The sequence below is a fragment of the Megalobrama amblycephala genome, linkage group LG10, assembly GCF_018812025.1.
Source record: "Megalobrama amblycephala isolate DHTTF-2021 linkage group LG10, ASM1881202v1, whole genome shotgun sequence".
NCBI lineage: Eukaryota > Metazoa > Chordata > Actinopteri > Cypriniformes > Xenocyprididae > Megalobrama > Megalobrama amblycephala.
The window spans coordinates 12,662,085-12,679,807 of NC_063053.1; the positions used below are offsets into that span (position 1 = coordinate 12,662,085).

The 17,723-nt window shown below is 36.4% G+C and overlaps 1 protein-coding gene across 1 annotated transcript; it reads right to left on the reverse strand.

Moving 5' to 3' along the window:
- Positions 1–1,353: 1,353 nt before the first annotated feature.
- fam204a (family with sequence similarity 204 member A) lies at positions 1,354–17,372 on the reverse strand. The gene is made up of 7 exons (XM_048204627.1): positions 16,939–17,372; positions 16,639–16,726; positions 16,273–16,306; positions 15,030–15,132; positions 12,521–12,610; positions 2,018–2,127; positions 1,354–1,629 (listed from the first exon to the last, which is right to left on the reverse strand). Exons 1-7 carry the CDS (start codon positions 17,167–17,169, stop codon positions 1,578–1,580), a joined length of 708 nt encoding a protein of 235 aa, XP_048060584.1. The 5' UTR covers positions 17,170–17,372; the 3' UTR covers positions 1,354–1,577.
- Positions 17,373–17,723: the final 351 nt, after the last annotated feature.

Genomic DNA, 17,723 nt, shown 5'->3' on the forward strand with positions numbered 1-17,723 from the left:
TAAGGTCCAGATGCTCTACAGTAAATTCTAAAAGACTTTTAATCAGAAGGAATCATTGGCCTGCAATCTTTTAAGACTTCATATACTAGTGATGTAACAACCACAATTTGACTGATGTATTAAAGATGGCATTTACAACAGAGCAGTGCTTTCCTTTCAGGAAGATGTCTCCGTGGTAACTGGCAGGGCTGAAACCACACCCTACGCCTTAAGGCAGCACTGACAAGTTTGTGCTACAGTTGTCAGTTGGCTGTTGTCAAGGTGGGTATGTCAAAGCCCTAAAATTACAGATGTCTCCACCTCAGGGCAACAGAGCATAAATCAAGGGAGTGAGTCTCCACATTCCCGCTAATGACCTCACAAGACAGAGCTGTGCAGGTGGGAGGGATGTTAAAAAAAAGGAAGGTGCTCAGCATAAAGAATCATTCTGCTAAAAAATATAATGAAGATTTTAAAATAATTCACCTAAAATTATTCAATTACTCACCCTCATCATGCATTTTGAAACTCATGTGACTTACTTTCTTCTGTTGAACACAAGAGATGTTTATAGCAAAATTATGCCATTATTTTCAACACAATGAAAGCAAAAGTTGACCACGGCTGTCAAGCAAGATTTTCATTGATCAACAGTTTAAATTTTAGTCTGTCCCCACATTAAACTATAATTTGGCATCAGACGTTTTCGAATATAGTCATATGGATTACATCAATTATGTTGCAGCCCCTGGTGCCCATTCACTTTCATTTTTATGGAAATGAGCAGCATGAACATTTTTCAAAGCTTCTTTTGTGTTTTTCAGATAAATAAATAAATTATGGCAGAATTAACATTGTGGATGAACTATTGCTTTAAAATAATTATATTAACATAATATAATCTATACATTCTATACAGAAATAAATACATTTTATATTTTAAAAGAGCAGTCAACTGGATTTTATCTGATAGACAGGCTTATAAAAATGCACTGCCAACAGCAATCCTCTCAAAGATGCATCATGGGTTAAGTCCAGTGTCATACATGCCGTTCTCCATCTTGTTCGCTTTCTCCCTCACACACAGTCATCTTACACTCGAACCCGACTAAACTCCTCGTTTATGACTGCTCAAACCTCCTTACAGCCGACAAATTTCATTTTGCCCAGGCAAATCCTATTGCATATTATCCTGTACATTGCATTAGGCCCCTAATCTCTCCTTTCTCTTCCCTCGCTCCATACCTCCATGGAAGAAAAAAAGCGGCTCCTGATTAACCCACTTACGGCAGTAAATAAATGGCGTGTGCGGTTGTACGTGCCAGATTTAATTATGAGAAAAAAAACATACAATAATGACCAATCATACAATAATGGTGTGCTTATAGAATTTATTTAGCTATATAAAAATGACCCACAAATCTGAATGAATGACCAAAAAACTGATTCAGAGAAAAAATTAAATGTTAAATGACAAATAAGGGAATTTGAGTGCAATAATAATAATAATGTATTATGAAAAGATTACCTCTATAAACAGTTATCAACATGCCAAATCTTTACTCATCTTTTTAAAAACATTTCAACTGCTGTGCATGTCACATGAATCCCATATTGCTTTTGGTTTCCCATCTTTTCTTTGCTTCAAACCTAAAATTACAAAAAAAAAAAAAAAATTGCATTGAAAGTGACATAAATAATCAAGAATTTCAGAAAAAAAATTATAAAAGCAATGCAAAGAAAAAGCAATGAAAGCAGATTATTTTGCTTGCATATAATTGCAGTCAATGCAAACAAAATCTGTATATTGTGGCTATACTTCTAGCTCACAGCATTCAATGGGCATTCAGAGACTGACCAAAGAGATAAGCAGCATTCGCATGCTCATTAGAAAGCTCTAGTGAATACACATGAGTTAACACATAGTCCAGGAAAGAAGGGACATTTAAAGTGTGAAATACAGAGTGACTTAATGAAACTGCAGGGTATCAGCACTGGGGACAGATAGAAGAAGAAAAAAAAAAAAAACACAACAAACCCCCAAGCGATTTGCTTCCTCCTTTTTTGGGCTGCCCGGGAAGCCTCTGCTTCCTGTTTGGTGCTAGCGAAGTCACGGCAATCGGCGGCTTGTGCGATTTTCACGGCCAGCTATTGAGAAGGAGACAGAGACAAGCTCCATTAGCTGGAGAAAATCAGTCTGCCTGGCAAACCTCACCAACACTGCCAGTACGTCAAGGTGGTGCTCGAAGAATCATATCTTCATCACTGCGAGGATGGCGTATCCCGGACGGACACGCACATGCTCGAGTTTGCCAAAATAAAAAAAGAATTTGTGGTTCATAGATAGAAGTAGGACACCCAACCCTCCGTTCCACCACTCAGCATGGATGTGCATAATTAATGTTATTATCTCATATACTTAATCTGTTCATCTAAAGAGGACCTTTAATTCTGAAAATTGCAGTGCACGCACTTAGTACGGCAAAATGAATGGAGGAGGGTGAGAGGCACATGTCGACGGTATCAGTGAGGGGAAATGTGTGTGGTGTGGCTAGATTAATTCCAATAGCCAGAGTGACACAGAGGGCTCAGGAAACAAAAGGAGAGTCCGGGCCTCTTCCATCACTCCTGGGATGGGTTTATTATTGGACCGCAAGAAACTTTGATAAACACTTGGAACAAATCGCAAACCCTTTTTTTTTTTTTTTCTTTTACCCACTGCCTTTCTCTCGCCGCCTCTGTTTTTTTCGGGAGGGGATATGAGGGTAATTCTTTAGAACAGTGAAAGAATACAATCAGGGGAAAAAAAACTCAGTTGGTAATGAGGAAATGTGCCACCATTTGTAGGCTCGAAAAAACCTGGAGAGAGCAAGAGAGTGGAAAAAAATGTTTCAATTATAATTAAGTGGGATAAACTTTATTAGAAAGACTGAAACTAAAATATCTCCTAATGCATGCTGGGATTAGGCAGGTCAGAGCGAGCAGGAAGGAGAAATTAAACTCTAAAGGCTTTTTATCGCCATATTTCAGGAACCAAGGGTGTAAAATGTTCTAATTTGGGATACATTAAAAGCCATAAAGGTCTTTCAAAAAGATTAATGGTACTTTGCTTGGATTTAAGATAAGGCCTTTAGCAGGCTGAGAGAGCGGGGTTCCGGCTGGGCCCTCGAGGCATTCATCTATACAGGCACTTGGAAGATTTGTAAAGGCGTCTGCATAACCTGAAGCTAACACACTATGACAGTTTTTTAAAATCCTTGCCATTTTTTTGAGGTTTTAAGAGCCATAAATCATGTTTTCTAGCAAGACAGCGCAGAGAGGGAAGTTATAATGGGTGATCATGCCCGTGTTTAGCGAGATCCGCTGGCAGATAATTCACACCAGGGTGTTTTTGGAGAGGCGCGTTTAAGCGGAATAGGCGCTAAAGCTATCGCAACCAGAAAATGATAAACATGACATAATAATGACACTGGTAAGAAAAAGCAGCATTTTGAGACAACAAAGTGCGGGGATGCCAAATGGCTTCTGAGGTTTAAATCTTGAGATTTATCGGCATTTTCGACACAAGGATTACCCACATTAACCTGCGCTCCAGCTTTAACCAAATTTTGCCCCTATCACCCAAATTAAAGCCCCCCTTCGCTCTTCCAGTCGGGACTCCCCAATTTTCACACACATTGCTATATTCAAAGCATTAAAGATCTCTATTTTTTTTTTTTTTTTTTAAATCAGTCCAGTCTACAATCCACGATTGTCTTTACTGGGGCTCAACATTAATGTCAAGCAAGTTACCTAGGAGACAGAGCAGATCAAAGAGACAAAAAAAAAAAAAAAAAGCTCTCAAATGTCTGATTAATCAAGCCTTGCAAACAGCTTATTTCTTTTAGCCTGCATGCAAGTATGAAAATGAGATTCGGAGCGCAGTACATTGTGCAGATTTGTTCATTCTTATCAGAACAAAGCCGGCGGCAGCTTATTTCATGGATCACTGGCACTGTCATCAGTGTAGCGCAGAGCAGGTGACAGCACTTCTTTCTGTGGCAAGAACAAAATTAGCAAAAAGTCGGCACAAATTAGCCTCTCATATTTTCCGTAATATGACATTATTTTTCATTTACTTTTTTGATCCACTTTTCATGATTTTCCCTCCTTTTTCATCCTTATCCCCCCCCCCTCCTTTTCCCTCTCTTGTGACTTAGTGCCAAATCCTTTCACATCAAATGCGGGCACAGAGGAAAAATGCAGGGCAGGAAAAAAAGGAATGAAAATCACAATCCAAAAAAAAAAAAAAAAAAAAAGTGGGCTTGTGGGGGGGGGGGGGGGGAGGTAACATACACAACAAAAAGCGCTAGTGCTCTTTGTTCTAGGTAGTCACACTAAACCTTCCCATATTTCCGTAAGAATTACATTCAGTGCGTTTTCATTGTCGTTTACTTCTCTTCTCTCCTCTTTAAAAGGCATTGTGTGCCATTTACGCCAGTCCTCAGCAAAGCCTTATTCAGTGCCTGGTTTATTTAGCACTATTAATGTCGTGACCTTTGAAAGGTCTGTGAGGGATGAGTTCATTCTGCTCAGCCCTGTAACTGCAACGTGGGGCCACTAGGTGGGTTAAGTCAACAGTAGTGCAGTCCCCACTTGGTGTTGTATAGTAGATCACTAACTGCCACAGTGGCTGCTGTGACAAAAACGTTCATGTGCAATATATGCATTCTGCATAAATTTACAATGCTAGTCCATCACCTGATGCCAGGGCATTGTTCATTTATTATTGAGCCTTACACAAATATATGACAGTAACGGTTGCAAATTATATCGGAGCAGACAAAGCTCTGAAATATATAATGATATTATGATAATATCCTGAAAAAAATAAATGCATTAAAATTAATAACTTTGGTGAAAAGTTTGGTTTTGCACTGATTTCCTTGCAGCTGTTAAAATAGGTTTTAAATTAATTCTGAAGTTTGCATCTATAACCCAGGCTTTCTCACTCGCACCCACATACTGAAAAAGCACTGCAAACAATTAAAACTCCAACAGTTGTAAATTGGTTTATACATAGCTGTTATACATAACATTCACTCTGTAAAATAGGTGACACCTGCACACACCTTAATGCCAATATTAGATGGTCATTGTTGACTTGTATGCGACTAGAATGATTATTAGATTAAGGCTGTTTGTGTGTGTTTTTTTGTTTTTGGACTTTAGTTATAGTACTTACATAATGCTACTCTCTAACATTTAAATTTCCTTTTAAAAATTCATAAAATGTTGGTATTATTAATTGATTAAACAATTTATGGGGTTCCATTTACATGAGAATATTACAGAACCATATAAAATTGGCACATTTTTGGTGCATAGTGAACACTTAAAGGGATAGTTCACCCAAAAAATGAAAATTCTGTCATCATTTACTCACCCTCAAGTTGTACCAAACCTGCATGAATTTCTTTTTTCTTCTGAACACACTAAGATGATATTTTGAAGAATATGGGTAAACAAACATTTGATGGTAGCCATTGACTTTCAGAGTATGGAAAAATAATGATATGGAAGTCAGTGTCTACCGTCAACATACAGGTTTGGAGTAAATTTTGATAGAATTTTCATTTTTGGGTGAACTAGCCCTTTAAGTGTTCACTATGCACCAAAAATGTGCCACTTTATTTTATTCTGTAATATTCTCGTGTAAGTGAAACCCGTAAATTGTTTAATCAACTGATCATATCAACATCGTATGTTTCTTACAAACACTTTTTTGCCTTCTCTAATATCACCAATAAATCAATAACATTACTGTAATTCTGTTCTAATTCTGCCAGATGTGTTCAGTTAGGACAGATTGGAATAATCATTGCTTGCATTAAAACAATACCAAGGGAAATCTCATGGAAACCATTGCATTGCCTAAATGAAATGAAACAGGCCACGCTCCTGTGACAATACCCTGTGTCGTCTACACTAAAGCGGAGGAGACAAAATCCTCTCAACAAAAGTGACATATTGAGAGTCCTACACTTGATATCCTTGTATACAGTGAAAGATCCAGTTAACATAGCTTATCAGTCTCAAGGGGGTGGTGGGGGAAATAAGACAAGGAGTTCCTGTAATCTTGCCACCAACTTGACAAACAGCATTACAAGACATACAGAGAAGCAGCCTCTCTGAGGGGGATATAGTTGGAAAAGCTCTCGGTATAATGCGCTTCTCTATGTTTCAGCCCCAATAATCTGATTCCAGATACATAAGACTGTCATCTTCAGGGAACAAGGGAGTGGAAAAAAGTCTGAAAGTTCGCTGGCTTTGTGCGCATTTCATTATCTTCCCTCTTCTAAGCAGGCAAGGCTTATTAGCAAGCTTTGAACTCACACTTACAATAATGTGCCATCAACAGTTTTATAAGCTAATTAGAAAAACTGTTTAATTAATGACTGACTGGCAATAAAATGGCAATCAGGAAAAAAAAAAAGGAAACGAGGGTGCTAAGCTTCCACTACCACCAATTAAGGGCTAATTACAAAAAAATTATATATGTGTTTTGCTGTGGGCTTTAATTCGAAAAAAATGGCTTTAATTAAAAGAGAAAACATGCTAATTAATTAAACAGCACAAAAAAATCTACATTGAAAAGTATGCTTTGTCTATCAAGTAATTAATGAAATACAATAATCCAAATGAGATTCCCCAGCATTTGATAAAAGCTTAGGACCCATTTCAAAACCCATTTCAAAATTAATGGGCAAAAATTTAATGTGAGTCATCTACAGATATAATAAAAGTTCATTCTGTGATAAATTGCTAATACTGAAAAGAAAATGGAACAAAGAGGAGAGTTTTTGCTTAGCAGTTTTCTTGTTGCCGGAGGGGCCCGCACAGGAGGAAGAGCCTGTCTGGGGTTTCGTTACACGGAGAAAAGGGCTAAAAATACCTAATCATGCTACTTTCATATCAGGAAAAAGAAACATTAAGATGATTAATAATTGAGTGAAAAAAATAAATAAATAGACATACATTACGTTTAATGCACCAAGCCTTAGCAGCCTGTACAAAGGCCAACTAACTTCCTTCACAAAAGCTGTCAAACTAGTGCATTTTAATTGGATTGGTGTCTACCAATGAGTTTGACCTAACTGCAATACTGGCACTTCAAACAGTATGACACCCCTGTAAAGAACACACAAAGGCAAACTTTCAGAGAACTTTGTCATTAGAGATCTGCCTGTACCGAGACACATTGTATTTCAAACGCATATTAGGACAAAACCCCAGCTGATTATTCTGAGATGAAGGCTGATAACCGAAAAAAGCAATGCAACACATTTAATAAGTGTACCGATAATAATAAAGCCAATGCTAATGTATAATCTTGGTTGTGACGCAAAAGAAATGTGAGCATCTAACTCGCATACTGAAGTATGTATGTGCCCGTGTTCTCGAATTCTCACTCACTCACCCGACTTTATCTTACTGCACCCCCCCCCCCAACAACTTCTTTTCAGACTGCGTCTCCCTTTAATCATTTTCATATTGTCTGACTGCTGGAGAACTTGAAATGGACGCAGTACCCCCCACCGCTCGAGACTAGGAAGTCTACGTTTTGAAGTGGTAATGCGGAGCTAATATTTGTGATCGGGGCAGAGAAAAACTGTAGGAAATAATAGAGTGTGACAGTCCTTTGTTTAGTCTTGCTCAGTTCGTCTTTACCACTGAGATTTAAACTGCAGCTCTTGTTATTAAAATGTGCTTAGAAGGCTAAATGAAACCCCTTAAAAATAAGTTGATGCAAGTAATTCATTATCTTAAAAAAAAAAAAAATCAAAACATCTGAAATAAAAAACATGAATCTAAAAGTCAAATTAGAAACAACATTTCCAAACAGTCACAGCTTTGACATAATTATGTTATATTTCAAGGCATTATATACGTACATAATGGGGTCCCAAAGTCTGAGACCTGAAACAAACAACGCACTTTGGGAAGATGTATATGGCAAAATGTACTTCATATTGTTAATGAAGCCAAAATGTTCGACGAAAACCATAAAAGAACCATTTTGGGTTCCCCAAAGAACCTTTCAGTGATCAGTTCTTAAAAAACAACCACATCTTTCTTGATGTGAAGAACATGTTAATAATATAAAGGTTATAAAGGGATAAAGGTTCTTCATGGAACCATCAAAGCAAATAAAGAACCTTTATTTTTAAGAGTGTACGTTTAAAAGGTCAATTAGTTGGATTTTGGACTAGTACCCGTCTTTTTTTTTTTTGGTTTGTTAGAGGATATAGTGAAGAATTTGATAACACTGTATTTAATTCTAATCAATTAAAAAGCTTTTACCTTTTACACTAATTTATAAAACACTTTGTGAATCAAAAACAAAAAGAACAGTTAAACCTTCAACAGAATATTTGAATACACATTCATGAAAGGAAAATCTCAAAGGACCCTTTACTATCCACATTTGTGTTTAAACACTTAGACAAAGATGAAAGCCCACATAACACACACTTTTTAGGATAACTTGAAAGAAGGTTTTAACAAATTGCTTTAATTTGCAGATTAAAGGAAACAAGAAATAAAATATTATCATATGATTAAAAAAAGCTAAACAAGGGAGCAACCAATAATTTGTCTACATTTAAACATTTCAAAACAGCAGAATTTTTATATTTATAAAAGCATGAAAACCTTTTGATTTGAGAGGAAAAAAGTTTTAAAATACCTCTGGCCCATTATAGAGATCATTCTCGAGGACAAAAACAAGAGGCTCAAAAAATATCACAAGACCTTTAGTATATCACTGTCTCATCGACTTCTAAACCCTTTAATTTAACGCTGTATTAGCATGTAAACATATTACAGAACGCATGATATTTCATATATCAGTAGACACAAATATTATTAGAACCTTGAAATTGAGGCTTGCCACAGCTGGGATTATTGACTGTTCAATGCATTATTTCAAACAGCTGTGTCTGCAACAACATTTATCCTGGGCAGAGCGCTCTGTGGCCGCACGGAGCGCTGTGATAATGAATACTAGCCGGATTACAAATTAGGGCATAAAATGCTTAACTAATACCCAAATTGCCCCCAAGGACCCTTGAGAAGGGGCAACATATTTCTGTTTATCTAGAATTTGTGTTTAGTTCACTGGAAATGTTAGTGATAGTAGGTTGTGTAGCGATTAAATCCTTTCAGTAAAAAAAAAACACATTAAGCACTGGTGTTCATATGTAAGTTCAGATCTGGCTTGCAACTTTCAGATCTTGTTCATTTTCTGTCCTTTCTCTACTTACCTCTCAAATAAAAGTGGTAAAAAGGACAAATTTTGAATTAACACAGCTACGCTTTTAATCAAAAGATAGTGGTCAGTAAGATTATTTTCTCTGAAAGAACTATCAAAAAGGATGCTTTAAATTGATCAAAAGTGAGAGTAAAGACATTTATAACATTACAAAAATATATTTCAAATAAATGCTGTTCTTTTGAACTTTCTGTTCATTTAAGAAAGCTGAAAAAACGTATCAGTTTTCACAGTATTAAGCAGCACAACTGTTTTCAGCATTAATGATAAGAAGAAATGAGCACCAAATCAGCATATTATGATGATTGTGACATTGAAGACTGAAGTTATGGCTGCTGAAAATCCAGTTTTGTAATCACATGGATAAATTACATGTAAAAATACGTAATTTTGATCACATAAATGGAGCCTTGGTGAGAATAAGAGACTTTTGCAATTACTGACCCCAAACTTTTGAATGGTACTACATATGTAGCTACATTGGCAAACATATGCAGGCATAAAGTATGGCTACAATAACAAATGGTGCAACACGTATACCTAAATCTGAAACTCTTCAAATTTCAGAAATGATCTTCCATATGTGCAACCTACCCTATCATGTTGTTACCATTAACATGGCTGATGAAACTTTGGATACAAAGAACATGCAAGTATCATCTTATCTTGGCATGTTCACAAAAATCTTCCATACCTACATCTCCCTGAGGGATGCTGAATCAGTCTATAGAGCGTAAGGGACATGTCCAGCAGATGACAAATGCACATTACCTGGTGAAATCTGTAATATACAGTCTTTAGTGGAGAACAAATAAAGCAGCTAACAGTGGCATTACTGTGCAGCGACTGCCAGTGTTCTGTCAGAGGCAGACCTCAGCTGTCTGGCTGAGCGAGAGATTCAAGACTGCTAAGTCTGCTCAAATCCACTGATGCTCTAAGAAGCTTTCTGTGACAACATGGTCCTGGTAAGTCAATCAAAGAGGAAAGCCATGCAGTTTGTGTTTGTGTTTTTACCTGCAAGCAATGGCAAACTAATAACGCAGCCTGCTATAATTACTATACCAGTGTTATTTGATAAGAGGCACTAACCTTAAACATTTCAGCGCTGTCATTTGCAAGCTTTTAGACAGCATGATGGCATCTCTGAAATTCTTTACCTGCTTTTGAAGTCTAGATAAACTCTCTGTGAAGGAATGCTTAAATCTGCCATTCTCAACCAAACAAAAGAACAAAGGCGAGGGCTGATATAGCCGTGTGGCATCACAATGAAGCCCGTGTAATGATGAAATGTTTCCGAGAACGGTTTCCAAAGAAACCGTTATTATGTCTCCGTCTACCTGGGGAAGAAAAAGATAAAACCACAGAGATACTCCAGAGATAAGCGTAAGTGGCATCTGTATGGATTACCGCTTAAAGACTCTCAAAAGAAAATTGCCTATAAACCAAGGGCCTGTTGTTGGCATTACTGAGCTATTTAATGCTTGTTCCCATGGCGCTACGCTTGTTAGGAGCATGATTATCACCTTGCTTTGAACTGATTCAAATCAACAATCAACAGCATCACAATATGATTTCATTAGTGCGGAGTAAATGGTGTCATTTTCGCATTTACACCAAGAGAAACAAGCTGTAATTGATTACGTAGGAAACTAATATTTGAGGTTAACACGATTAACACTGCTCCTCCCGATTAGATGGATGGAAGAGCTTTATCGAAGCATGACCTGAGACTGTTTTATCCATAATAAAACTATAAAATTAAGCTTAATAGAAAATTAATTATTGTAGAAACTGAAAAATACATTTAAAAACACCAAAGCCAGGAACAGATACAGCTGCAGTACGGCAATAAACCGTAAAAGAAAATTGTTATCACAAAAAGGATTTGCAGAATGAGGCCTACAAACAATTTAATACACCTAAATATAAAGTTATTAACAGAAGATTAATTTCTACTTTATGTAATATATCGTAACGCAACTGCATGATGAAATAAAGCTGGTTCATTGTTGGTATGACTGACACCTGCTATAAAAATATGCCTGACAACATAGTACAATAAGCAAGAAAGCAAGAAAGCAAGAAAGAAAGAAAGAAAGGCCTTTCACACTGGAAAGAGTTAACCCTGGGTCATTTTAAATCCTGGGTTAGAGGGATCCTGGGTTATCTTGATTCACATTTCACACTGCTCACAATTTATCCAGGATTAACAACTAATCCTGGGTGTTGATACGCTGACGTTTCACACTGTACATTCCTCAACCCTGGGTTAAGGTAAGAATAAATAAAAGGTAAAAATAAAATGAATTCTTCTTCACTTCAAATGATGAGTTTCCCATCATCATTTGACATTTTTCCTATCAAACACTGAAAAGACTGTTGAAAGAAAGAAAGAAAGAAGAAAGAAAGAAAGAAAGAAAGAAAGAAAGAAAGAAAGAAAGAAAGAAAGAAAGAAAGAAAGAAAGAAAGAAAGAAAGAAGTTTGCACAATTGATCTTTTGTCAAACCACTTCTGTATTAAAAAAACACTTGGTTTGGGGTGGAGTGACTGAAGAAATAAAAATCATGTTTTCTTTAAAAATGCTACAAAGTCACCAAATGTATAGGTAAGTGAACTAGAAGTACGTACCCCAATCTTTTCTGTACTAAACTGTTTAAGTTTGACAGTGAACATCAATTCCATGCAGTAATGCTGAAATCAAAGCCTAGGCTGGAATTTAGTGGAATGCATTTCAGATTCCATTGAATCAAAGTTGCGAGGCTTAAAAATATTGCCTGCTATGATTGCCCCAACTTCAGAAAAGTTGAATGTCTTTTTAACTGCAATTACAGCTGTGCGAATGTAACATTTTCTGCCAAATTAGCTTCGAAGCGCTTGATCCTACGTACACTCCTAAAATGTGTCTTTTTAAAACTGCAGGCACTGTATTTAGGTATGAGCCCACTTCAAAGGTGTAAAACTGGCACCTTGAAAATGTTTTAGCGCTCGGGTTGAAAGCATTGTAGCCTTCATTAAAAGGCAGAACCGAAAGTTCTATAGACACTGCCGTACTTCAAACTGGGGGAGGGCTTTCCATTAACTTTAGTGTAAAAGGGTTGCAAGACTTTCTGCCCAAGTGTGTGTGTGTGTTTGTAGCCTCTGTCTTTGCAGGCAAAATGGCCGCAGACCCATTAGCTCAATTTGTCACAGTTGGTGCGCCCCCCGAGATGGCTTATCTGGGCAACATACCTCTCGAGTAGCAAGTCTGTCACTCAGTTCTTCCGCCTTCCCATAGTCCCCTTCAGCGATGGCACTCTCTATGCTCTTTTCCAGGCCTGACTGAAGATGAGAAGGAGGGAAATAAAATGAAGTGATTTTCAAATAGAAATAGAGGGACGAGAAAAAAAAAAAAAAAAAAAAAAATCAAAGAGTAACTTAAAAACTCCCCCAGGCATTCTTTTTAATATGACTGCCATTACAACAAATATGTAGATTTCCTCTCGTAAATGAAAATCGTTGGTTGATTAAATATTAGGCAAAAAATCTGTCTAGCCACAGGAGGTTACCAAACATAAATGTTGGTCTTTAATTAGATATTTCCATCAAAGCAGCAGGACTGGTGGAGAAGAGCTCTCCGTCTGCTACTACGGATCCATAAGACAAATCCCAAAACAAAGACACAACATTCTCATTTTCTACCAGTTTCACTAATTCTAGACGTGTTTGTTGCTTCTTATGGTCAAAAGAAGATGAAAACATAGCAATACATACACAATGAAAAACAGAACTAAACTACCTGATGTAATTTATTCCTGAGCTAATGTATATTCCATACTGTGATTTCAGAAACGGTCATATAAAATTCATTCTGCTTAGGTAAACATTTCAGAGGGACTGTTCCAATCAGCCTCACTCACAACTCCATTAAAATGTATTTTCACAGCATATGCTCAGCCCTTTAATAATGTTTAATCCAAAATAGATATAGCCTTTGAAAGTGAGGGAAAATGGAGCAGCAGAGCTGTCTAAATTAACAGGACAACCGGATATATATAATCAAAACAATATTTTAACTCAATAACCTCGCTAATGCAAAATTACTTGAGCTCAACATTAAACGATATGGACAATTGAATTAACAGCGTTTTCCTACTTAAAACAAATTACATTTGCCAACATTCTGCTTACATGACAATTTACAAATTAAAATAACTGCAAAAACTGTTTTGAGTTAATGCTGCAGAATGATAAGTAATATGCATTAGTGCAAAAAGGGCTTGAAGTTACAAATGAATTGGTTCTGTTTACAAAGCTTTGCACTTAAAGAGACTTATTTATAGAAAATTTAATCAGGAAATTCCTGCATGACGAAATTAAATTATGAGCCAATGTACAAAGTCAGCTTTCTTGAATCCTTTTCTCACATATTCTGCTCTCATCTCACAAGGAACAGACTGAAATCATACACTGCAAAAAGAAATATCATTGCTTTAAATGAAATGAGCTGTACAATATACGTACATGCAAACCTGTGCACAGACACCACAGAAAAAAAAAAACCTATGCCTGCTAACAGCTCAGTGCTGATAAGGTGAATTTTGTTCAATGAATACAGATATGTTTTTTTATGCAGAAGAAGTAAAGCAACAATATTTATGTGCCAGCACAATGCAGCCATTAAATGCACACTAAATTCAAACCTAAATCCATAATATGATTTAAAAGAAAATAATTACTATAATAGAATAGATTATATTTTAAATGGTTTAATGGCTCTTTAATTACTTTTTTGTAATATAATATACTATATATAATGTGCTATATCTACCTTGCATTTTTTCCTAAAACATTTTTTTTCATATTATTTTCAGTTTATCTGTTTTTTTTATTATCATGACTTGAAAGTAGATTTGTTACCAAATGTTAAAATTCGCAAATATTTCTCAAAAAATGTCATTACCCTCATGCCAATATTCAAAATCCACCAACATGGCCATAATCCAAATCCAAACATTCCATAAATGTTTAAACACAGTCTGAAGAAGTTTTATTTTTCAATAGTCAAACAAAAAAATACTTAATTTAACATTAATGGTGATTGTTCTGGGAGGACTATGCAACAAACAACTCGATTCTACTGCAACATCTCTAACAAAATGCGAAACCCAAGGAGGCTGATATTTAATACCAACTTCAATGTGCTGGAAGAGTGGGTAATACTAAAAACAGGTCCATTTACAGAGGACAAATAAAGACATATGCCGTTTATTATATTCCTTATGCAGTTCTACATATGATGCCCTTTCAGCTTCTGAGTGGGGAAAATCTTAATGTCATATTTGTAGCACAAGCTGTCCTGTGTATTTGATTTGCAAGCATTCCCCTCCCTATCACTGAATTACAGCATTACAGAGAGCTCCTGACTCCATTGTACTGTGGCTTTCAATGGAGAAATCCACCTCATATAGGAAATATTAAACACCAACCAGAACAGACAGTGCAGCTACATCCTCATGTCAAGATTAAGGTAATCTCATCATTAAATATAATATGATCTATTCTGTTATGCTCAGTGTCATGTGGAAGAAAGAACGCCTCCTCACTCTGTCTTTCACATTTGATAGAGGAAACAATTACGAGTTACACATACAGTAGGCAGAGAACAGAACGAGGCAGTGGGATAAAAATGCTTTCAGCATCAGAGTGGAATTAGGACACCCACAGAGAGGTAGAGGAAGATGGTGGAAATCATTGTTACCATGAGAGGAGGTCTGCTACAAGGAGGAGGCTTGAGTCGATCATTGATGCCAAAATACTGCGTTAGCTCCTTCCAGTGCTCCTCCTGTTTCTCTTCAGGCTCCCTGGGCAAAGACACAGAATGACAAGTCTTCCTGTTATTATTATTATTCACTCCAGGACTAGCAAGTATACTTTGTGAGATTCAATTATTTCTGTACACATCCCTTTTCTGGTGAAGTACAGAGCCAGTCAGAGTTTTGGTAAATATGTGTGCTTGGTGAAAGAGGAAGGAGGTTTCAAATGTGAAGAATTTTATACTTAAGATGAAACATGTTCTATTTGTTCCCCCCGAGGCTAGAATACACTACACAACTTTTAAATAGGTTTTAAAACACTAAGCACCATACAGCTGCCAACTAAGACACTACCAGACTTTTCAAGCCATTCCAAACACAACAAACTCACGCTGTAACATGCACCTCATTGACAAATGAACAATCGCTGTATCCGAAATTGAATACTTCCCTAATATGTAGTATGCGAAAAACAATACGTATGTCTGAATACACAGTATTCGAAAAACAGTAGGCAAAAAGTACCCAGATGACTTATTACTTCCGCCGAGATACTGAAGTGTGCATTCGATGGATACTTTACCATCCAATGAGGCCATGGGAGATGATTTATTAATGGCATTGAAGCAACGCAACTGATGCTGGTAGGTCACATGACGGTAACAACATGGCAGATGTAGTACGTCCAAATTTCACTCATACTACCCACATTCATATACAGAACATCACGAAGTACATTCAAATTCAAATGTAGTACCTACTCAGACAGTACGCGATTTTTCGGACACATTACCGAATGTGTTCACAGTACCGAATGTGAAAATCGGTTCAAAATAATAACACGTTTGATACTGTCCAACTGGATGGATTCATAGTCTGAAAGCTTACAAAATTCTGTGCCCATCATACCCTAAGCAAAAAGTTGTGTAGTGTATTACAGTGTACTATTATATTTCTCACATCAGTCAGTGAACAAATAAAACATTTTAGAACTTTATTTTAATTTATTCATTCCTTCATCACTGAAAAACAAATTCATTCAAAGTTTATTAAGCCTAAGGACTAATATCAGCTTCGAGTAGTTTACACATGTTTCTCTCAATGTCTTTCTCAAGACCTGCTGACTAATGCACTGATGTTTTGTTTGAATGGTCAATTTTGGAAATCATCATTAAGTGTCCACCATACCTTTTCTGCTCAGTTTTGCAATTCTGTGTCCCACCTGTTTAAGGTATAACAACAAAAATATGTAAATTAAATGTGTCTAAAAAAGTATACACATGAATTAAGGCATATTGATTAGAAAGAGTGAAATTGTGTTGTTTATTTCCACAAATAGAGTGCATGTGGATTAGTATTAGTAGGATTATAATTCTACTGGACACCCAACAACCAAAACAAAATACTTGGCATCATTGTGATTGCATTGCAAATTCCTTTACATATGTGCATTTTTATGTTTGCATGGAAATGTTTAATAAATTAGATACTATAAACCACAACAGAAACAGTATAGGATAAGAGCACTGGTAGATAACGAGAAGACAACTTGACCTTTCTTGTGGCGCCTTTTCCTTTGCCGTTTTGTTTGTGGTTGCTTCATTCTCTGATCATCTTTTGCTTTTTGGAGATCTTTGAACTTCTGCAACAATAACAAAAACAGTGCTGTCAATCAGTCATACTGACGTAATGATATTATGATGATTGAAATGAATGCAACTTGTTTTGTTTATACTGTAGTGTTATTAAGTATGCTGCACAATTCGACTTACAATACATAATTTAATCACTACATGATAAGCACTCTCTGACAATATAACTGCATACATGCATAACTTCAGTCAGTCCACGTACTTGCCACTTATCCAAGGAAACTCCAGGAAGACAATCATCCCCAGAGGCATCATAACTGTGCAATTCAGTTTTTGACTTATTACATTCAATTGAATGTTGCTCTGTGCCTGATTGACATAAGGGGTGCTCGTCTGTCTCTCCTTGTCTATTTTCGGATGTTACTCCTTCATCAGCATCATCAGAGCTCAGGTCAGCCTCAGTGAGACCCGGCGGCAGAAGTCCACTGTACATATTAAATCCGGCGAATCATCAAAAACCCAACTGTGGCAGACTCCCGCATTATTCTATGTCACAAAACGGAGGTTATTTATGTATAAAGCAAATATATTATTAAATGAAACGGACGATATAACGACATCACAATATATCAGCGCACAACACCAATAACAGCATGACGCTTACAGTTGCGTTCTGTATTTCCGTGTTTTGAACATAGAGCTTCATTATTGGATCGGCGGAGGAGTGAAAGCTGTAACAGAAACGCTGATTGGTTACTTTAATCTCATTATTATGAACTCGGATCCTGCCTTTTACAAAATAGTGGAAGCTGTTGTTCTGTGTTATGAATAATAGTTCACGACTAATATTTTTGTTAATTCGTCAATTTGTCTATTTCTGTATAATAATAATAATAATAATTTATTATTATTATTATTACTGATTCAACTTCTTCTACTACTACTAGCCTTCTAAATGAATTACTGTATTTTTACGTCTTTATCCAATTGCATTTTTGTTATAAAATTTGTTATAACATTCTTTTTAAATCTAATCTAAATAGATGA